The 22,635-nt window shown below is 41.7% G+C and overlaps 1 protein-coding gene across 4 annotated transcripts in view; it reads left to right on the forward strand.

Moving 5' to 3' along the window:
• The window catches only part of LETM1 (leucine zipper and EF-hand containing transmembrane protein 1), a 30,831-nt gene extending 8,990 nt beyond the window's left edge, over positions 1-21,841 (forward strand). Inside the window, exons 4-14 of one of the 4 annotated variants that reach the window (XM_083502188.1) lie at positions 965-1,108; positions 1,210-1,347; positions 3,294-3,497; positions 3,834-3,953; positions 5,382-5,513; positions 5,843-6,022; positions 7,191-7,343; positions 10,283-10,417; positions 12,001-12,191; positions 13,603-13,741; positions 14,750-21,841. In XM_083502188.1, the coding sequence (XP_083358314.1) occupies positions 965-1,108; positions 1,210-1,347; positions 3,294-3,497; positions 3,834-3,953; positions 5,382-5,513; positions 5,843-6,022; positions 7,191-7,343; positions 10,283-10,417; positions 12,001-12,191; positions 13,603-13,741; positions 14,750-14,899 (1,686 nt within the window). In that variant the 3' untranslated portion in view covers positions 14,900-21,841. Of the gene's footprint in view, positions 1-964; positions 1,109-1,209; positions 1,348-3,293; positions 3,498-3,833; positions 3,954-5,381; positions 5,514-5,842; positions 6,023-7,190; positions 7,344-10,282; positions 10,418-12,000; positions 12,192-13,584; positions 13,742-14,749 lie in introns of all 4 variants that reach the window. The other 3 variants (XM_083502189.1, XM_083502186.1, XM_083502187.1) reach the window with 3 other exon arrangements.
• The last annotated feature ends 794 nt before the right edge of the window (positions 21,842-22,635 follow it).

Genomic DNA, 22,635 nt, shown 5'->3' on the forward strand with positions numbered 1-22,635 from the left:
GGGATTCCCCATCTCTCAGTAGTAGATTTTTAGGGAGCGCCAGAGGATAGTCTGGTTGTGTGATTCTATCTCTGTTTCATTTCTAGAAGGGAAGCTAGCATCCAAACCACTATGTCCACAAGAGTTTAAAGAATCTAAGGACCCTATTGAGTTGATCTATAAAATAACTAGGGCTGAATGACACCAGCTTTTCAATTTTGAGATGTATCACCAGGTAAACATCACAATATAGTGATATATCGTGATGTTGAAAAGGAAGGAGCATTGAACCTGAAACCACCAGAACTCTCTCTGCCCCCAGTACATGGAAGCAAGGAGCATTGGCCCCCGGCCCTGTGAGGCACTGGGGTGAAACTGCTGTAGCTCCCTCGGCTGCCAGCGCCCAGAGCAGGGAGGAAAGAGGCAGCCAAAGAAGGCACTATTGCCCTCAGACTGGTCCAGGGCTAATATTAACTAGTGTTAACTAATGTCAAACTGAAAGATTGACTATATAGAGCTCAGTGCTTAAAAGTTCAATGTGTTTATTAGTTGCCTCCTTTCTCTAACTTTTACAATTGTAAATTTCTTCATTTTACTTACTCAAAGCCATAGATAAAATAGTTGTATTCAGTAATAACTACCACACCACTGCTTCAACTATTGTAGTTGAAATATATATGTAAGAGACTTTACAGCAGAAGCAAAAAGCGAACATTTCAATTTGTAAATTAAGGAGAAAGGAGTCTGGTTTAAAATGAAAGCTGATTGGAATGTAACAGTGTTAAAGCAAGGAGTGCAAAAATATTACCTTGCAATTCAGTTCATTATCTTCTAACAAATTGATGTTAAGATGCTTTTTCTATATACCAAAAGTTGTTGGAATATGATGCAGAATACAAATAAATATCATACTATGGATGACATGCTATGTCAGATTGACTTGTTTTTATGGTTACTAATCTCCTTACTTATTTGTTGCTTACAGTTCCTTCGGATATGTGCTGATCTCTTTCGGTTGGTCCCTTTCCTAGTCTTTCTTGTTGTTCCTTTCATGGAATTCCTGCTTCCCGTAGCTGTAAAGCTGTTCCCCAATATGCTCCCTTCAACATTTGAGACAAAGTCTAAGAAGGTAACTAAAATATGAATCAGCAGTTGTGGCAAAACAGATGTTCTGATTGATTAAATTCCTTTTCTTCTGTCATGGAACCCAATTTGTTATTTACTTCTTAGGAAGAGAGATTGAAGAAAGAGCTTAGAGTGAAGCTTGAACTGGCTAAATTTCTTCAAGATACCATTGAAGAGATCGCCTTAAAAAATAAAGCAGCCAAAGGGAATGTTACCAAAGACTTTTCCACCTTCTTTCAAAAGGTAAAATATTTCTTTTTTTACTGATGGTGTATTAGTGAAATGGGACTTCACCACCTTTTTTCTCCCTGCAGCCGCTTCAAAATTTACTCCAGGGGGTTTCCACAACATTAGATTTCACTCATACTTCGCCTTTCTGCATTAAGCACCCAAGGTGTTGAACAACAGTAATATATAATGCAGTATAGAAGTTAATGTCAAAAAGCCACATACAACCACAATTAAAAACACTAATTGAAAGCAAGTGTAGGTGTGTAAGAAGAGCAGCCAATCAAAAATCAGAAGCAGAAAAACAAATCACTCTGGCGGTCTAAAAATTTGCCCAGACAAGAAGGCCTCCATTTGCTGGTGGGAGTTTAATGCAAGTGAAAGGCACTAAACATGCCTCCTTAGGAGAGAGTTTCAAACCCTAGGCATGACTACTGGAAAGGTACTGTACTTTCTTGTATCCTTGCAAAACGTATTTTATGCCATTAGAGATGGTAGTCAGGCTTGAAGCCTGTTGAATCGCACCAAATTATTTCTTTAAATTTTTCCAATGGGAGTTTTTGGTGGGTTGACTTGCTCCTCATCCAAAAGTTTTAGGTTCAGAGTTTGACAACCATTTGTCCTCCTCCTTAGAGCTATCTCTGCTGAATCCCTCTTCATTTCCAGTGGATTCAGCTATCAGACCTCCAAGGCAGTTGGTTGTGGTTTCTGGTCACCAGAAGTGATTTACTCTGTGGGGAAGATTAATGACATTAGCTTCCTGGCAGCAGGGGTGCTGCTGTTTACTGAGAGAAGGGGAGGTCTGCTTCAGGGCGCCCTGCGCGCCGGGCGGCAGGCTGCTATCCGCAGCATGGAGAGCCCAGCGGGAGTTCCCGCAGGGCTCCCCACGCTGCGGATGTCTGCCTGGCGCGTGGGGCGCTCTGCTTCAGGGGGCTCGTAGCGCCAGGCGGCAGGCTGCTATCCGCAGCGTGGGGAGCCCTCCGGGAGTTCCCGTAGGGCTCCCCACGCTGCGGATAGCTTCCTGAAGCTTGGAGAGCGAGAGGGGTCGGTGCGCACCGACCCCTCTCGCTCTCCAAGCTTCAGCGAAAGCCTGTATTTGCCCCATAGGACGCACACAGGTTTCCCCTTCATTTTTGGAGGGGAAAAAGTGCGTCCTATAGGGCGAAAAATACAGTAAATGAAAATGGTAGACATTTAAAAGAGAATTGCAGGATAGGGGACCCAAATACTTTGAACTGCTACAGGTTACTTAAAAAATAGATAGCTTCAGATTTTTAAAAATGTAAAGAGCACATATAGTGTTCTTCCATGCATAAGCCCCCATTTTCAAAACTGTTGAAATACAGCTTGTCCAGTCTGGTTAACAACCAGTTTAAGATGACAACACTGCTTCATTCAGTACAGCCTTCTAGCTTATGGCCTGACCCACTCAAATGTGTGCTTGCCTTTGTCCAGCTACAGAACGTTCAGACTGGAGTTGGGGTTGTCAGTGATCGCCACCTGCATTGCACCTCCTATTCTCGGTGTATCAAAAATCTAGCAGCAGTAGCGAATAACCCTTTTCCTTTTGTTTAGAGGCTTTTAAGCAGAGGTCGGGTAACAACCTACCATGGATGTTGTAGCTGTGAACTTCCTGCTTTGGCATGAATTGGTCAAGGAGGGTGGGAAACCTAAGACCTGTGTTCTCTGGGCCTGCTCTGCATCCTCCTCAAGCGCCTGGCTGGGATGCGTACTTGAATGGTGGCAATTCTTCTTGCTTGTCTGATAGAGAGAGTTATATGTAGGTGCTATGGCCGTTGCTTCAAAGGAAAACTGAATTTTTCACTTGATTCCAAATTACATAAGTGTGGAGTCATGAGACTGGGACTTATCCCATATGTTATTAAAGAACTGCACATTTCTTAAATAAAAGTTGAGGGAATGTAGCTTTAAGTCTTATAACATGTGTTTTCTACTTTCAGATCCGTGAAACTGGTGAAAGACCAAGCAATGAAGAAATTTTGCGATTCTCTAAACTATTTGAAGATGAGCTAACCCTTGATAATCTCACAAGACCTCAGTTGGTTGCTCTCTGTAAACTGTTAGAACTTCAGTCAATCGGGACAAATAATTTTCTACGTTTTCAGCTAATAATGAGGTTGAGATCTATAAAAGCAGATGATAAAGTAAGAGAATTCCCTTTTGCTACAAATTTTCCAGTTGCTTCTGTTGTTTCTAATGGCTTTTAAAATTACTTTAAGCAACTGCATTGTGGAATGCAGAATTTCATTCATCTGGGAATGTTGGGTCATTTCACAATTAGACTTGCTATGGGGCAGCTATAGTCTTACCACAAAACATAGAACAGTTGATTAGAACATACTTGGCAGCCCTTGTTTGGCGCTAAACCGAATTCCATCCTGTAATGATATCCTGCTTTGTTGTAATGATTGTATTATTAGGTGACAAAGATAATTTCTTCACAGGGATGAGTATAGTTATTGATATTTGTGTCTGTCTAGCTGATCGCTGAGGAAAATGTGGATAGCCTGACGGTTAAAGAGCTACAAGCAGCATGTCGTGCAAGAGGCATGAGAGCACTTGGCGTAACAGAAGACCGTTTGAGGGATCAGCTTAAGCAGGTACTGATGAAGAAAGAAGGGACATGAGCTTTTGATCACCCAAAAGCAGCTCGTGCTGTGTGTGTTTTGGCATTGCCTCTTGGTCCTTCATTTATGATTCGAGGACCCGCCTCCTGCTCATGAATAATAAAGACACGTGGACACAGTATATAAGGTTAATGGGCTAGAAAAGGCCACAACTTTATTGATTACAGCATGTGAGAGGTATTGGCTTAAGCATTGGACAACAGCAAATTTTGACTCCACCCACTCGGAGAGGGGTGAGTCTGTCTAGGGTTAACCACCAGTAGGGGGAGCCTGTTGATGCAAATACAACTATAAGCTCTCCCCTGATGTCACCGGGGGTTGTGCCATGGCCTCCAGACACGCAGGGCACCGGACAGGATCCACGACCGCCTGATTCCTTTAACGGAATACCCATAAGTGAAGGGATAGGCGATGGCCACACCCTGCCCTTCCACACACCAACAACACATTCCAATGGCTAACCGCCAAATACTGAGAAAGTTGTGACGATTGCTACGAGGTAGGCGAAAAAACCAAGAGGCCGGTGCCAATTTGCCAATTGGGGGAAAACTCCTACCAGGCCCCCCGGACAACCAAGGCGACCAACCATAGGTCCATAGCAAGGTCAAGCGAGAAGCACTAAAGGGAGTGGTGGGTGGGTGAAGAATTTTGGCAGCGCAATGGCGGGGAAAGCTGGCACGGCTGCATTTGAGCGGCTAAACTACGCCCCCGAGCTGCCACCCGATTGGGTGCCGTTCCGGGAGGGGGGGGTGGCACGCCAGCGACAATGGCAGGCAGGGGCCGGAACGCCCCCTGCGCATCGCGGGAATCTGTTCCCGGTCACAATCCCTCCCTTCCGGGAGGAGGAGAGGTTGTACCAGAAGTAATGCATTTAGCATTAAACCTAGAAATGTATACTCTATTCTGACCAAACTAAGCTTCCTAGAGCAAAGGCCTTCCAACACTTCCAGAGTTGACGCCTGAGCCACATAGCCACAAGAGGGCCGTGAAAATTAGTGTCCCAAGCTTTTTAGGCTCGTCTACCCATTGGTTGCCAGATGTGAACTATGTTGTCATTTTTTCTGCTCTCCTAACCCACTGTCATACCTTTCCAACCCTCCTAGTACTGTGATGTCCACAATCTTTGCATTGAGCAGGTATGTTGCTATGAGGCAAATATACTTGCCGCAAACTCATATCAGTGTCCCACACTGAGAGTTGTTTACCTAGGAAAGACTATCTGTTATCAGATATCTGTTTAACATGATATTCTCCTGCTCCAAATCCTTGATGAGCAGCACTTTTATTCAGAAGTTCACTAGCAGTTGAAAAATAAATGGATTAAGGTTGATTTACCCAGTTCATAAGTGTTTTGGAGTGCAGAAAGATGTACTGTTCTAATACTTTATCTTTTAATTGCAGTGGTTAGACTTGCATCTGAACCAGGAAATCCCAACTTCACTGCTTATTTTATCCAGAGCTATGTACCTTCCAGATACTCTTTCACCAGCTGACCAGCTTAAAACGACCCTGCAAACACTACCTGAAAGTGTGGTATGTCTTATTTAAATTGCAACTACGTTCTGTTAACACCATTAAATCTAAAATCTTTGTTCCTTAGGGGGCTTTCTCTGCTACAGCCAGTATATTCACTGTAGTATAATTCTAGTGCTGGGGATGGCCCATTTTGCACTTTTAAGTATTACTCTTCTTGCACCCTGTGTGAGTGAGCAGCATAGGATTGGTGGGAGCTTTCTTACATTGTAGAATGCAGAAGTAAACAGCTAGACCAGACTGCTAGTACTAAGTTTATTCTTCTGTTAAAATTCCTATAGAACAGTGTAAAATCTGGAAAGTTGATTGGTTAATTATTTTTGTTTTAGGCCAAAGAAGCTCAAGTTAAAGCGGCAGAGGTGGAAGGAGAAAAGTTGGACAATAAAGCCAGACTGGAGGCAACCCTTCAGGAGGAAGAAGCTATTAGGAAAGAAAACCAAGAAAAAGAATTGGAAAGGCTGTCAGAAGCTGCTGAGAAGGCCAAAGAGACTCTTCAGGTCGCTGAAAGGGTAGGCTCTTTAAAAAGGCACCAGTGTTGGTTTTAAACGCTTTACTCCATCCTTATTTAAAATTGACTTTTTCCCAATCTCCCTTAACTGTCTGTGAAGTTGATTTTGCACTTCTTCCAAATGGGCAACTTTCAAATACATAATAAATACATATAATAAATGCAGTAATAAATACATATGATGGTCACGTTGCAAAGGGGCACTTGGATGCATACATTTTTTTCTGCAACTGTTTCAGAAGCTTAATCACACAGATCAGGGGTTTGATATGTAAAAGTAGGGGGAAGTTGTAAGCTTGCACTGGTTACAGGATAGTTTTAAGCACTTCTTATGCTGAACTCCCAACTGTTTTTTAATTTTAAAAAAATTGGTTCACTATAAGGGCTCTGATTTTTAGTATCACAATTCTGCACAAACCTTCTATAATCCTTTGTGAAAGTGGAAAATGTATGGTTTCTACCCCCCCCCAAAAAAAAAGATTGAAAGGAGTTTAGTGTTATAGGAGCTGCTGCCTGTAGAGTCTCTTGCTACATACAGTGGTACCTCGGGTGAAGTACTTAATTCGTTCCGGAGGTCCGTACTTAACCTGAAACTGTTCTTAACCTGAAGACCACTTTAGCTAATGGGGCCTCCTTCTGCTGCTGTGCTGCCGGAGCATGATTTCTGTTCTCATCCTGAAGCAAAGTTCTTAACTTGAAGCACTATTTCTGGGTTAGCGGAGTCTGTAACCTGAAACGTATGTAACCTGAAGCGTATGTAATCCGAGGTACCACTGTATTGCCTTTCCAATAATGATCATTATATTGCACAGACAGAAGCAACCTGGCCCCAATCAAAAGCTGCTGGCAGAATTCTTTCCCCTCTCTCTCAGCAAAAATTATATCATTGGGAGGGGCATCAACCTGTACCACTACCCAGTGGAGCAAGAACTCCTCCTCTTTCCTGCCCTTTCAACTACCCTGCAAATGCAAACATGAAGGTGAAATGAAATTAGTCCCACTCACCAGCCAGAGACAACAACTGATATAATTCCTTCTCTCCCCATGAAGAACATGTGTTGGAACTGTCAAATGCCATGCATAGAGCTTCAAAGGTGGAACTTGGGGTCGTGTTCAAAATGTGTTTTTAAATTCCGGGTTTCATACGATGTTGTCACTTTGTGTTTTAGAAGGAGGTGGATGCAATAGATCTTGATACTTCAGCTGTGCATATAAAGGAGAGCAAGATAGCTGTGGATACCGAACAAGAACTGGCAAAGGTGGACTTGACCCTGCATTCAGAGACTTTGAAAGATACAGCACCCGTATTGGAGGGCATCAAGGTGAATAGTGGGCAAGGCTGAGAGTGAATATACTGCAACGCACCACAATACTTTCCACGTTGGGCTGTTGCAAGATTAACTCTCATCCAAGAAACTCAATAGATTTTGTGGAAGAGCTGCTGTTTTGTTTTTTTAATTACAGGTGTTTTTCATTTGTAGAACATTGTAAGTGGCTGAAACCTGGGGACATAGTTAGCTACTGTGCAGGTGACAGTAAATCAGGACTACGTTTTGGGTCTCCTGTGTAAATTATGCAATGAACAGTGCCTCTGGGGTGGATGTTAATTCTGTCTAAATTAGGTAATGCATCCAGTTATGAAAGATGCAGATTCACACTAAGTGTACGCCTGTATATACCAATATTCAGTTAAGATTGCTTCCGTTCAGAGCTCCATGTATGTTTCATGGTGCCCAAGATCTCTTGCATTTTGGGGTTGCTTTGAAAGATCATTTTGGTGGAGGTTGCAGAGCTGCACTGCACTTGAAACAAGTTTAAAATTCTCCAAACTGTCCATTAAGAAAAGTTATAGGTACAGGCTCTCTACTGTCTATATTAGGGATAGGAACCTGTAGTCCTTCATGAGTTCCTGGACTGTTATCTCCCATCATTTCTGCTCATTGGGAGTCCAACAAGGCCCACACATTCTAAGCTATAGATTTTGGGAAGCCTCTTTGCTCAATAACTGGTTAAAATAATTAAAATAAGGTGGTTAGGCTACTTCCAAACCTGAGTGGTTGGGAGACTCTTTCAATTCCTTCCACTAGTCTTAATATTCCCCAGTGAAGAGTATATTGACTTGAAAGAGATCTTCATTTGGTATTTTTCATTTAGATTCTTCAGCACCCACTTAAAAAAACAACAACAATTGTGGTTTTATTGGATAATCCTGCCAGCTTGTCTCTGTTTCAACAATAGCAAGAATTTACACTTCCTTGAAATGTACTATCTGGGTAGTAGATATGGAAGATTTGACATGGAGGTTTCTGTATCATATTCTTAACTAGATTGATTAGCTTTTTCTAATATTTATAAATTAATCACAGTGCATAATATATATTTGCTCTTGTTGTGTAGTAATCTTGTATAGTATAGTTTAGCATTCTGTATAGCGTACTTCATGGGTAGCCAACTTGGGCCCGGAGGCTGTTGGAGATTGTGGTTCTTCTGAAGGTCATGTGAACCTAGTTATGGCATAAAAGTGACCCTATCAACTAGTTTGCAATTAACTTGTGGTACATTTTCCAAAAAGAGTTGGCCACCACTGGTGTACTTCATAGCTTATAATTTAGTAATTGTGTACCTCTTGCATAGAAGTAGTCGTAAGAACATGGATGTCTACTTATTAGTTCTTGTTATTTTCATGCTGCAAAGTTTGAAGCATGGCTGTCGTGGCTATGTGTTAAGGTTAGGAATGCTTTTTTTATTTCTGGAACATTGAAAACTTGAACTTTAAAAGCACCTACTAGAAGTAGTAAAATGGCTTATGAGCAATGTCATTTCTGTTAAATTCCAAACTCTGATGTGCCCAATAGTTGTCTTAGACCCAAGTCTGTGTTTCTCAAAGTTGGGCCTCTAGCTGATGTCAGACTACAACTCCCATCATCCCTAGCTAGCAGGGCCAACTGGAGACCCAACTTTGAGAAACACTGGTCTAAGTCATCCTCCTGTGATGCCACTTGGCCTGGAAACTTTTATAAGCGTGTAAGAATTCTAGGATTCCCCCCCCCCTCTATTTTAGGCTTTAGTATTTTGATGAAATTTCTTACTGGAAAACTTAATGTGCCTCTTTCTCCACAAGCACTATCCTTTACTTTTTCTAGCAAATTTCCATCTTCTCCTCTTTCTCAGCCCCCCAGAAGCAGGCTTAGTTATGTTAGGCAGTGCGGAGAAAAATAAGTACTGACAAGAAAAAGGCACAACACAATTGCTGCCTTTTCTCTCTTGCAAGTATTAAAAAATCTTGTAGAAGATTGTTTCATGGAGTCAGAAACTATATACAGATCTTTGGACTTCCCCTTTTGCCCAGAGAGGACTTGGCCAGTGATTGTGCATTCTCTGGTTTTCATCTCAACCAATAGTAATTGCTTTTGAAACCCTCTGGGAGTGTAAAGGAAACTTGTATGTTGGACTTTATGCATGAGCCACATATGAAACTGTTACCCAAGAAAACCTGCAAGGTATCTCCAGAAGATTTTGTAACGATGGCTTCCACCTTCCTCAACTAACAGCTACATCATACGTTACATGAACAACTTTTGCAGTCCAGATAAGAGAGCAGGTACACTGTTGAAAGGGCAAGTGGTCCATGCAGGTGATAGATGCAACTTATGTCGCACATATAAAACAATATCTAGACATACAAGGGGAAAATAGCCTTTTTGTCCCCATTTCATACCTTTCTGAATCCTGTTCAGCACGGAGATAAACCATGCTGGCTTGTAAAGTGGGTGCTGTCTGATAGACATGGAAAAACTATGTCATGGTGGTGCTTTTTCAACAGAGCCTGCCACCTAAGCACATAACTTCTCTCTATTTTGGTTGGACAAGATGATTGCACATCTCACAGCTTGCACTGTGTCTGTTGCATTTGCGACGGGTAGAAGTTTGGGAGTCTGGGTTGATTTTTCACTCAGCCTGCATATACTGCATTAAGCAATCCTATTAATTAGGGGTCTAGTTATTTTAAGATCATTTAACAGCTCTAATATAGGACAGGTAATTATAATCCTGTGCTATTAGTATCATTCTTTACCTATACACATCTTGATGATCAGAAAGTTCTGGATTTCCCATGGAATTACACTTATTTTATTTTTTTATTAAAAAGGTAAAATAAAGATTTTGAAAACATAAGAGTAGTTCCAACCGTTTTCTGAAAGGGACACTCTCTTTATAACAATGATTTCATTTCTCTCCCTCCCCCAATTTTTTTTTTTAGGGCGAAGAAATAACCAAAGAAGAGATTGACTTGTTAAGTGATGCTTGTAGTAAACTGAAGGAACAAAAGAAATCGCTAACAAAGGAAAAGGAGGAGCTTGAGGAGCTCAGAGATGATGTGCAGGAATATAGTGAGGTATGAATTTTGAGAGTGTCCTTGGCCGTGTCATCACAGGGCTGCCGTGGTGGGCATGGCCACTCAGTAAACCCCTCTCTCACAGAATGCAGACTAGTGAGGCTGAAAGACAAATAACTTTTCCAAGAACCTGAGTACAAGCCAGAAGAGGTATGAAACCCCATAGCTTTTTGAAGCCACATAATAGGAAGATTGTCACAAATCGATCTCTTTAAGGCCACACCAGACCCCCCTTCCTTGAATCCACCAGCTGCTGTGATAGAGAAAAGGGTACCCATGGTGGTGGCCAGCTGCTTCTTGTTGCTCCATGTTGACAGAGCCCTTACTTCTGAGTAAACGTACTGTTAACAACATGGCACAGGAGGGGCCTTGTCAGGTAAGTAGTTGCACTTCCCCGTCTTCTTTGCATTCCCTTGCCTGGTTCCCACAGCTGAAGGGTTCCAAGTGTGATTTTGCTCCAGCAAGGCAGGATGACATCTCTTCTCCCCATCCCACCCTGCAAGGATGCTTTCCCCAAACCATCCCCCCAAATACCTAATGTCATGTGTGACGGAAGGTGTGGGGTGGGTACTGACATGGCTTCAAAGGAAGACTTGGGAAATTAAAAGTTAACTCCTGAATGCTGCATTTCTGGAGCAAAGTGAACTCTCTCTACCCATTACCTCTGCCCAATAGCAACAGATTCTCCCCACATTTCCATTCTAGCAGTGGTTTCAAGGAAAACCACATCTCCATCCCAGTGCTGCTCCATAGCTGTCAACTTACAGATTTGAAAATAAGGGACCAGCAGCCTGGAAAATAAGGGATCAGCAGCCAAAATAAGGGATTTTCCAAGCACAGGTAGGTTCGACTTCTGAGCCCCTCCGAGCCAAAGGCAGAAAGCCCAGCCAGCAGCCAAACAAAGCCTCAAGCGGTGGTTCCCACAGCGCAGCAACCCGGCAAAGGGGATGCAGCAAGGAAAACCACCGTCACCTCTCCGCTGGGAAGCGCTGAGCAAAGGCAACGCGGCCGATTTGATCGGCACAAGGCATGCAAGCTCCACCCCCCCAATCGTTCTTAGACTCCTTATTGGGTGAGCAACGCAGCCAAGCAACACAGTTGGAGCCTCCCTCCTCCCTGGCAGGGAGGGAGAGGAGCTGCTTCCTTTGAAACCCGGGAAATTTAAGGAACATTATCAATAAGGGACAGCAGCGGGACACGGCACTGGGATAAGGGAATTTCCCGCCAAGTAAGGGACGGTTGACAGCTATGTGCTGCTCCTGAAACCTAGAGGTTCAAAGAGCAGTGCAGGGCTGTACTGCATGTTGAGTTCCCAACAGATAGGGCTCCAAAGCATATCACCTGGTGTGATTGACAAGCGAGGGGATGCTTAAGTGGAGAACTACGTAGCCATTCAACAAGATACTTTAAAAAGCAGCCCCCAGGAATAGGAATACTGTATTTAAAAAGTATACCTAACTCTCTTTTGTCTTACCATACCCTTGATATTCTGCAGTTGTCTTTTGGGTGTACATGCAGCAGATACCTCTGATTTTTGCTAAATACTATGGTTTTATGAACCATGTTTTTTCTTTGATCCTCAGGATTTGCAAGAGATCAAGGAGTTGTCTAAGGAGGGAGAAGAAGAAATAGTTGAAGAGTCTAAAGCAAGCAAGAGATTGACTAAAAGGGTGAACCGAATGATTGGACAGATTGACAAAATTATCACGGAGTTGGAGACAGAACAAAAAGTGGTGGATGGACAGCTGGAGAGTAGTGCTAGCCCTCCCATTGGGTAAGTGTCAGGTGCTACAAGTAGGGGGTTGTTCTTGTGAATATGGGTTGATTCCTTTGCAGAAGGAAGTGCCTCTCAGACTTTTTCAATCTGAACTCTTGCGTATCAGTTCCAAAATATTGACATGGATAATTTATTCTAATCATAACATAAATAGTGAATGAGACCAAGTACATGCTTATTACAAAACATATACAAAACCATATAATACCAAATTTTATTTCCACTTTAATTTATTGATCTGATTATTCCACTGAAAGCATTGACTCCTATGATTTTGTCTAATCTTTTAAAGTCATCTGAGTCGAATCTGTCCACGTTCAGTCCCATTAGATGAGCCCAGGTCATGTGAGAGGGACTCCAATATCACCAGAGAGGGAGAAAAACAAATTCTATCCACTCTTCCATGCATAATTTTCTACACTTGTGTAATTTTGCCTCTTCCTGACCTTTTCTCTAAACTAAAAATCCCCAAATGCTTTAACTTTTCCTGACTGGGGAGCTATCCCCTTAATAATTTTGGTTGCCTTTGGAACCTTGTACAGCTCCAAAACATGGAATTGCCCACAGTATTCAAAGGGCGGTTGCCCCATAGATTTTTTAATGGCATGATGATGTCATCAAAATATCAGCCCATATTTTCTACCTGCTTTATCTAGATTTGCCCTTTCTGGGAGAAATCTGATGGTTTGTTTTTTTTTAAAAAAACCAACCTTTGCCAATGACCTAGCTGCAATAAGTCGACACCTGTTTACAATATTATGCCCTTGTCTGGAATCAACTCGTTGAAATATTAGGAAGCGTTAGTTTTGGTCCTGGATCCCTGTAATTCATATACTAATAACTCCCACTAAATAAGTAAAAGTAATTTATGATGCTATTCTTGAGCTAAATTTTAATAATCCCAATCAAAATTACTACAAGACAAATGTAAGGGATGATATGTCATCAAACAAGTAATTATTAAGTAATTATTAGTAAATTATCACTAGTCCTCAAGCATCTCAGTAATCACTGGCGTTCCTTGAGGTTTAGCAAGACTTCTCTTAAGACTGGTCCTTAGCAGGAGTTAGACCTTAACATTTCGTGAAATATAGTAGTGGGCAAGCTGTTTTCTCCTCCAAAGGGGATTTGTTGGGTACATGTTTCTAAAGTCCTGAAGCAGAATACTTGTTAGGGTTATAAGAAAAAGAGGGAGGCTGTACTGCCTTTTTCTGAAAAAGCAAGTTGCCTCATAGGTTCTGTAGTAGCATGTCTTGGTTTATTTCAGTTTTTTTAAATCAAGTTGAATATAAATGTGCCTTCCCTGGTTTTCAGTATGGAATATGGCTAGTGCCATATAGTTTGTTTGTTTTTTTGAAAACCCCTTGTAGTAACTACTTGCTGTATACAGGTTGTGTTTCCCATTTAGGGAGAATATCATCAGTATCAATGAGCTTATCAATGTGATGAAACAGATTCAGAAGATACCAGAAAGCAAACTAAACAGGCTTGCCCAAGCACTAGATGAAAATAAAGATGGAAAGATTGACATAGATGATGTTTCCAAGGTGAGTCTGCTGAAGAATGTAACCTGTTTTGTTTAATGTTTGTTATTTGTGTTGTTTAAACAATTTGTTTTAACAAATTTAAGACTTAGAAGAAGAAAAAAAAACCTCCCTTAAATTAACCGACCTTAGAATGAAACCAGTTTGGCTTAAGTTGTGGTCCATTCTATGGTTTGGTTAAATTGTAAAGATGTGATATAGATTCAGAGCTTAAAAACAAAAGTCTAATTGATGTTGAATAATATACAAGTTCCAGTAGTGATGTATGGAAGTGAGAGCTGGACCATAAAGAAGGCTGATCGCCGAAGAATTGATGCTTTTGAATTATGGTGCTGGAGGAGACTCTTGAGAGTCCCATGGACTGAAAGAAGATCAAACCTCTCCATTCTTAAGGAAATCAGCCCTGAGTGCTGACTGGAAGGACAGATCGTGAAGCTGAGGCTCCAGTACTTTGGCCACCTCATGAGAAGAGAAGACTCCCTGGAGAAGACCCTGATGTTGGGAAAGATGGAGGGCACAAGGAGAAGGGGACAACAGAGGACGAGATGGTTGGACAGTGTTCTCGAAGCTACCAGCATGAGTTTGACTAAACTGCGGGAGGCAGTGGAAGACAGAGGTGCCTGGCGTGCTCTGGTCCATGGGGTCACGAAGAGTCGGACACGACTAAACGACTAAACAACAACAACACTATACAAGTTTATAAAATCAGAGCAGTATCAAAACAATTCTCAGTCTTCTCTTCTCCAGGCTAAACGTACCCAGCCTCCTTGATATAAACTGTATTGTAATTTATACAGACTCATGTCAACAACAATCTTACTTCTTTGGAAAATACCACACTGTCCTTTTCGATTCATCACACTATTTTGAAATTGTGTTGTGGTTGACATTACAAATCATTTTTGGCATATATGCTTCAGTTATTTTCCTCCTTAATTGTAGAGTTTCATAAAAATTGTGAATAAAGCACAATGTAACTTATGAATTTAACATATGTTTCTATTTGCATAGGTGGTAGAACTCATCGACAAAGAAGATATTGATATTTCTACCAACCAAGTTGCAGAGATCATGTCACTGTTGCAGAAAGAGGAAAAACTAGAAGAAAAAGAGAAAATTAAAGAAAAGACTGAGAAGGAAGCTCTAGAAGTCAAGAATTAATGAATTAGTCTTCAATTTGATTTCAAGGCTGAAGTGGAACATCTTATGTTACCTTGTCCAGCACCTCCTATCTGTGAGATGATGAACATTATTGATATATAGGTTAATCAGGAAATAATAAGAAGTTGGGTAGGCAGAATGAAACTTTTCCCTGATCAAACATGGGCAATTTATCATTCCAGGAAGATGAGAGCAGTCTTGGTCTTTAAATAATGTATTCCTCCTTGTGGAATTTTGTGTACTCTTTGGTATTCTGTAGTGATTCAGTACATTTTATTGTCCCCAGATCATGATACAAATTAGGAATTTCCTTGCATTGTGCAAGGAATTTACATTTTTTTGTTAAATAATATTACGTATACTTGGCATGCAGTTTGTCTTCTGTACTTGGCAAAGAGGTGAAATTCTGTGCAGCAAAATTAGCAGTATATAAACCATCCAAAAATATCTTAAATTCCCATTATTATTTTTTAATGAAGCTTCAAAAGGGCTTATATAGCAAACACATTAGTTCTGAAAGTGCTGTCATTGTGTTGGCCTAGCGCATCCTCCAAAGTTACACTTTTAGAACTTTAGAAATTTTTAACATGCTCAGATGCTTTAAAAAAACCCCAGCTTCTCAACACTAAATAATGTACATGCAGAAAATTAAATATAAGGGGGATTGCAGCAATATCCCACTCAGTTCCTTGCTCTGCTTTAATTTTTCCCATACTTCTGCTACACTCTCTCTGGTCTCCCCCCCCCCCCCCCCCGTTGCAATTTGTAATAGGAAATCCTATCAGACTTCTGTCATTTTTAAAAGCCACAGGGCAACCAGCAATCTCAGCAGCTGCATTTCTCCAGATCCCTACACACCCTCTTCCCTGTGGATCTGAAGGCTACGTAAGGGACACATAGGTAGAGAGAGGGGAGCGCCCTGAAAGCTTTGATGCCTTGACTGAAGGCAGTCACCCAAGCCACCCCTCACTCACTTCCTTAAAGCTGCCTTTAACCCTAGCAATTAAAAGACTTCTTGATGAAGTAAACTGCATTTTTTTTGAATTAAAACGAGGAGGAAACCAGACTTTTAAACATTTAAACATTTTGAAAGTGCAGCTCTGTATGTGTGTCTTATTTATGTGTAAAGGAAGTGTCCATTTGTGTTGATTATTTTTGTTCATTGGAAATTGTGAATGTCACATCTCTGTGCGTGGAACATCAGCACAGATCCGAAATGACTGACCCAGTTAATTAGGAACATGGTACAAAAATAACCTTTTCACTGCATACTTCAGGTTTTCATTTGACCTTTTTTGTTACCATCTCGAGTCATTTAGTAGTAGCAGTTAATTGAGCTGGATATGAACACTGTTTTGGTAACTCAAGCTTTAAAATATTCACATTGGCTTTTCTTTGTTTTCCAATGAGGCTAAGGATGCTGTGAAGCCAATTTCCCAGGAAGCAATTCATAATGAAATCAATGACATTTAGTTTGAGTAGCTGGCTTTTTGAGATGTAGTGCAAAGGGCTGCATCTGCAACTCAAAGGACTGCTAAGCTGCGGATTCCTTGTTGTATTGGATTAAACATTCTTTTTTGTAACCAGTAGTCCAAGGGGGAAAAAATATTTGTCACCTTTCATAAATTGTAGTTGTGGTATTTATGGGTGGCAAATATTTTTGACTGTCTGCTGATGGAAGAAGGTTATCCATAGCAAGGTGGGGAGGCAACTCCTGCAAATCTGACCCATTTCTCTGGAGGGAATTTTCAGGGAAGGAGGGAGGGAGGTAGAATTGAACTACTTGGCTTCCCTGTCTAGCCAACTAATTTTCTTCCACCAGTGAATGAACAACATTGGCCCTGTGGTTCCAGAACTTGAGAAATAAGTTGCATGAAAAAAGTGTTCAGTTCGGGAATTTTTTTCTATATAGATGTCAAGATATTCAATAATGTCAGTTCATCATCTGACAGCCCACCTAAGTCCAAATTTATTGCCAACGTCCTGTTTCTATCTGTGTCCTTTCAATTCCCATTGATTACAGTTGACTTCATACAGGTACCAAAGATATTCTGCAAGTGCTTGCTTTCACTTTTGGCAACTTCTCTGTTACAATTCCTTTAAATTTAAATTGCAGGTAGTTTTCTGCCAGGACTGCTGAAGTAATACTTTGCTGCCGTAAAAATCTCGGGTTTTTTGTGAATGTCAAGCACAGTGCGGGGAAAAAAGCATGTGGTGGAATTTGGATTTGAAATGATACACTTCTGTAGAAAGTTAAAATTCTCACGTTCTGCATGACGGACCATGATGTTTACTGAATTGCTTTTAGCGGCAATGTTCTTGGGGCAGATTGGCAAAAGGGATCAAAGGTGTGTGGTATACATGTGCAATTTGGATTAAAAGATGACTCATGCAGTGGGTAGCATAGTAGATGGCTGAATATTTATTAAAACAATTGCACTTTATGACCCATGAATTTGTTGTGCCAGCAAAATTTGTTAATAGGGCACTTGTGTATTTGTATCTCTGCATTATTGCAGAAGATGTTGGAATCGAATGTCAGGCTGTAGATTTATAATTTAGAATGTGAGTGAGATGTTAAAGCAGCCACACAAAATTTGTTGTCTGCATGCATAATATCAGTAACTTCAGATTGGGAAGGTGTCCACGGTGGACTTCCATATCCTGTTAGTAAAAGACAACAACAATACCCAATAGTGACAGTTTAGCTCCCTGGTCTTGATTTTGAATGAGCTTCCATCAGACTACCTAATTTGGTCTTGATTGGGCTTGAATGTGAACTTCATTTGTTTACACTCAGTTCTGTTCTGAGTGAAGACGCTGTTGTACTCCTTGTGATATCAACCACTTGAAGGCCCTCCCCACTCTACCCAAAACCAGGCAACAATGGAAACAAAATGCAGTTGGTAGGATCCACTTGAGGCATCAGACTGTTGATGTGGCTGTGCAAGAACAGCCTGTATATAAGCATTGATGGGTGGGAGGACCTATATCACACCTAAATCGTTGCACTCAAGGTGCTGGCACCACAGTGCCAAACATCTATTGGGAGTCTTGGACTGAGTCACAACCCTCCCTCTTGCAATTATGGGGAAGGGAGTAGCTGCGTCTGGAAGGGATTGCAGCTGAGGCTCTGCATTGCGAGGTCCACCTGAAGCTCAGAGGGTGTTCAGACTCCTCTTAGGAAAGGCGCGAGTGTTTCCCCACTGGGAAATTTACTTTTACCCCACTTTTAAAGTTCTGTGCCATCCATAATGCCCAGTAATTTCCTCTCTTTAAATGGGACTGGAGGAAAACGAGCTGGCTTTAAAGCCTTGTGTACTAGTGGTGGACTGCTGTGCTAAATTTCTGAGAATTCTTAAGAGTTGCAAGTTTTATTTAGAGCTGTACTTTTGAACAACAGGGGAGGAAACCATAGCCAAGTACTTTGAGATATTCCTGGGGTGTTCTTTGCCAGTTGTTCCACTATATTTAGACTTAGGATACCAGAAAGGGCATTTGTAGTGCAAGGTGTTTTTGTACCTGTGATTTGATATAGTAGTGTTTGTTTCTTATGAGGTCTGAAAGTAAAATGCACAAGCTATTTATTTTAAAAAAATTGCAAACCCCTTTCTCATGGAAAATTGTAACCCAGGATTCTAATTCAGGGCTGATAAGTGGGAACTTTCATGTTTCTGTATGAGATTGCTGTTCATTGCACAGCATCTATGGGTTGCATCCAACTCTGTTTTACTCAGAATATACCCACTGAAATTAATCTACTTAAGTCAGTCCTATTAGGGTTTCAGTGGGTCTTCTCTGAGCCTGACTAATGTTGGGTACAATCCCATATCTGGAATAATCATGTGAACATTTTTAGGTTCCAAATATATTTTTCTACAGAAATGAATTTGCCGTGTGCTGCTCTTGGATACAGTCATACGTAGTGATTGGTCCCGGTTGTTTGTATTGCACCAATTGTTTGAGGGGAGAGACGAGTCTCAGGTTCACAAAACGGATGAAATTCGTTCCCTCTGATGGTCTTGATTGATCATCGTGTTAGGAGTTGGCAAATAATTATCTTCTTCCCCTCTCCCACTCAAATTAATTTAGTGATTAGATGGAGTAGCTTAGTTTTCTTGAATAGCCAGGAGTCCGTTTCCCCCCTGTAGTACACATTGTGGTATGAAATGCCTAAGCTGTCTCATGAGACAAGACCAGAGGTGGTCAACTGGCAATGCTTGGACAAGATTAAGCCCCCAAAACCAATTTGTCTGGTACCTAGCATTTTAATCAAGAGGAGGTAAATATTTTGTCCACAATTTGCCCTTTAAGGAATAAAAAGTTTGTTCAAAGTGGTGTTGGGTGGGAGAGAGAGGGAGAGTAGATTACTGTATTTTTCGCTCTATAGGACGCACTTTTCCCCCTCCAAAAATGAAGGGGAAATGTGTGTGCGTCCTATGGAGCGAATGCAGGCTCCTTGGCTTCAGCGATAGCAACGCGAAGCCTCCGAAGCGCAGAGGGAGCGCTCCCACCGCGCTCCTGAGGCTTCGGGTTGCCTTCACTGAAGCCTGGAGAGTGAGAGGGGTCAGTGCGCACTGACCCCTCTTGCTCTCCAGGCCTCCAAGGTAGCCACCTGAAGCCTCCAGAGCGGAGGCTTCGGGTGAACGCACAAAACACACCTTGTTTTAGAGGGGGAGATTTTTTCCCCCTTGTTCTCGCCCTCTAAAACAAGGTGCGTCCTATGGTCGGCTGCCTCCTATAGAGCGAAAAATACGGTACATTTTAATGTTGCTTCTTGGGTGTCACATAGTTTGTGCCATTTAAAAAAATGTAAGCTCTGCCCTGGGAATGCTTATTGGAAGGCAGTTTATGCTGCTTCATTATAATTGTATATAATACAAATTCATAAAGCTACCTTATACCAGGTCAGACCATTGATTCTTCCAGGTTAGTATTGCCTACACCAGGGCTAGCCAATGTAGTGCCCTCCATTTGTTTTGGTCTTCATGTTGGCTACCCCAGATCTACTGGGCACCGTCCCGTCCTGAAAAATGCACTTCGCACATAGGACTGCCATACTTTATCTTCTTAAAACCAGAGTTGTTTGCTAAAATAAGTCATATTTGAGGGAATACTATAATACCCTTTCTTCATGGAAGGTAGTTCTATGAGCCGATTCCTATTTTACATTTACCTAGCTTGGTAGAGCTCTTATGTCAAGTCACACGAACGTTTGCTTGTTCCTCTGACGTGCTTGAAAGCAGCAACTGGGAAAGGATCGGACTTGCATTTTCAAATATTATGAAGATACGTGCACTTAGTTTTGCACACGCCTCTCCCTTTTAAGATTTGATGGGAAGTGTACACATTTGAGAACTTGTAGTCTGGTACAGATATCTAAATGTAGACACTGAACTGACCCAAACCAAATACCAGTGATCAGCTGTAGCCATCCTTCACAGTATAGAATGGTGATCAACGTTTCTGCCTTTAGGGAACACTTTCCCAAACTGATTTGGCAGTCAAGAACTGCCTTAGGTTTGTGGACTTTCTCTCCTCTCTATCTTCCTGTTGGCTTCTGCTGTAGTCTTGCATGTACCATCTGCCCTAATGAAAAGGCCTCAAATGAAAAGGCCAATAGCGGTGGGGAAGTCTTTTGGAGACTCTTCTCCACCAACATTGATCTTTATATTGAGGGATCCGTGACAAGTTCCAGAGAAGTCCTAGAGTTCCCTGGGACCTGGTTTGAAAATGCCATGAGATGGGACTGAACGAAGGAACAGATGCCACAAAAACAGCCGATGTGTCTCTTTCCGCTTGTGCTTTTGAAATTCCAGGGTTGGGAGTAAGAGGAGAGAACCATCTTGCCACTTGATTCAGTGAACATGCACACACAAAATTTGGCTTAAAGGGTCTTGAGGAGCTGATTTCTCCTAGTTTTTCTAAATTGTTTACTGTTAAACTGAGAACGAGGGCGGCAGAGAGTCTTGCATTTCATATCAGGATGGCTTAGGCAATGCCTATATAGATGCTGGCTTGTACATCATCTTTGAGGGACAGTTTGATGGTGGATCCAGTTTGGGGTCATAAGGTTCCAGCTCTTATTACTTCCGTTATATCTTGGTGTATGTCTTGGGATTGCAAAATATATATTTTCTTAAAACCATAGCTATTGACAAGGGATGCAAGTTTAGGCTGCTGCGACGTGTACATAGAGGTCCTTGTGTGGTTCAAAAGGAAATACTGGCCTTGCTTTGGGAAGTATACTGCACTCCATTGTGTGTGATACTGACGCAGACACACACAACTTGCAAAAATCCCCAAAAGACTTTATTTTGATGCATGCAAATCCTTGGAAAAGCATAGTTTTCTCTAAATAGTAGATGCTCATATCCTGTTAAAAGAGTATTCTGGAAAGCAAAGCAGCCTGGCAAAACAGGCTAGCAGGCAGGCACCACTAGAGCTGGGAAGGCCTGGAAAAAAACCTGGAACAATTGGGGGAAAAGCCCAGGTTTTCCAACGGCTTTGAAAAAAAGCCCCTTTTTCCAGTTTTTTTTCCAGGCCTTCCCATTTCTAGGTACCACACTAGCATATAAGGATTTCGCATTAATCATGAGAATTGCCCTGTTGTTTTTTCTAGAATGCAGATATACTGTCTCTGGAAAAGAGACTTGTGCCACCATGATGCAAGATACATGTGTAATTAAATCTAAATGTGCAATGCTAGTGATGTTTTTGTGCTTTGATGTGTATAAAAGAACTTTTCTACCTTTTTACGGTTAAATTATTACACAAAGCCCAGACATTATGAAATAAAAGTATACTTATTCCACCTTTAAATGTTGGATTATTTATTAACAAAAGAACAAATCTGTCAATACTTGTCGATCACTGCAAACAGAATACATTGCTTGCTTCTTAATGTGCAGCAAAATAAAACTGGTTAAAGTTTTTGATGTACGCATTTTGCTTTTTTAAAAAAAATGTTAATTTTTTTCATGACGTTTTCCCCAAATGATCTGGAGTTAAGGTTGGGCAATTTTGCTGATGACATGGAATGCTTCAGGGATTCTTAGACCGAGGTAAAGTTCTCAAACCAAGACACTATTTCCGGTTTTGCGGAGTTTGTAAACCAAATTGTTCTTAAACTGAGGTACCACTGTATGGTTCTTTGTAACCAAGTGTAAAGTATTGCACATGTTGAGAGTGGGGAATACAGTTGTACCTTGGATGCCAAACGCCTTGCGAGTTGAATGTTTTGGCTTCCAATTGGCTGCAGGAGCTTTCAGTAGCCAATTGGAAGCCACGCCTTGATTTCCGAACATTTTGGAAGTCAAATGGACTCCCGGAACGGATTCCATTTGCTTTCCGAGGTACGAATGTACCGTATTTTTCGCACCATAGGACGCACTTTTTCCCTCCTAAAAAGCAAGGGAAAATGTGTGTGCGTCCTATGGAACGAATGCAGGGGGGAGGCAGGCGGGAAAAGCCCCCAAGAGCCGCACACAAGCTCCATGCGCTCTTGCGGGCTTTTCCACAGGAGGGAGAAGGGACTGACTGGCGGCATCAGTCCCTTCTCCCACCTCCCAGAAAAGCCAGAAGAAGCCACAATCTCTTTAAAGGGGTTGCACGGCTTCTGCGAGAGGTGAGGAAATCCCCCCACCCTCCCAGAAAAGCCAGGAGAAGCCGTGCAGCCCTTTTAAAGTGCGCACGGCTTCTGCCGGTTTTGCGGGAGGTGAGGGAATTCCCCCACC

The sequence above is a fragment of the Podarcis liolepis genome, assembly GCF_965112155.1.
Source record: "Podarcis liolepis genome assembly, chromosome: 5".
Taxonomy (NCBI): domain Eukaryota; kingdom Metazoa; phylum Chordata; class Lepidosauria; order Squamata; family Lacertidae; genus Podarcis; species Podarcis liolepis.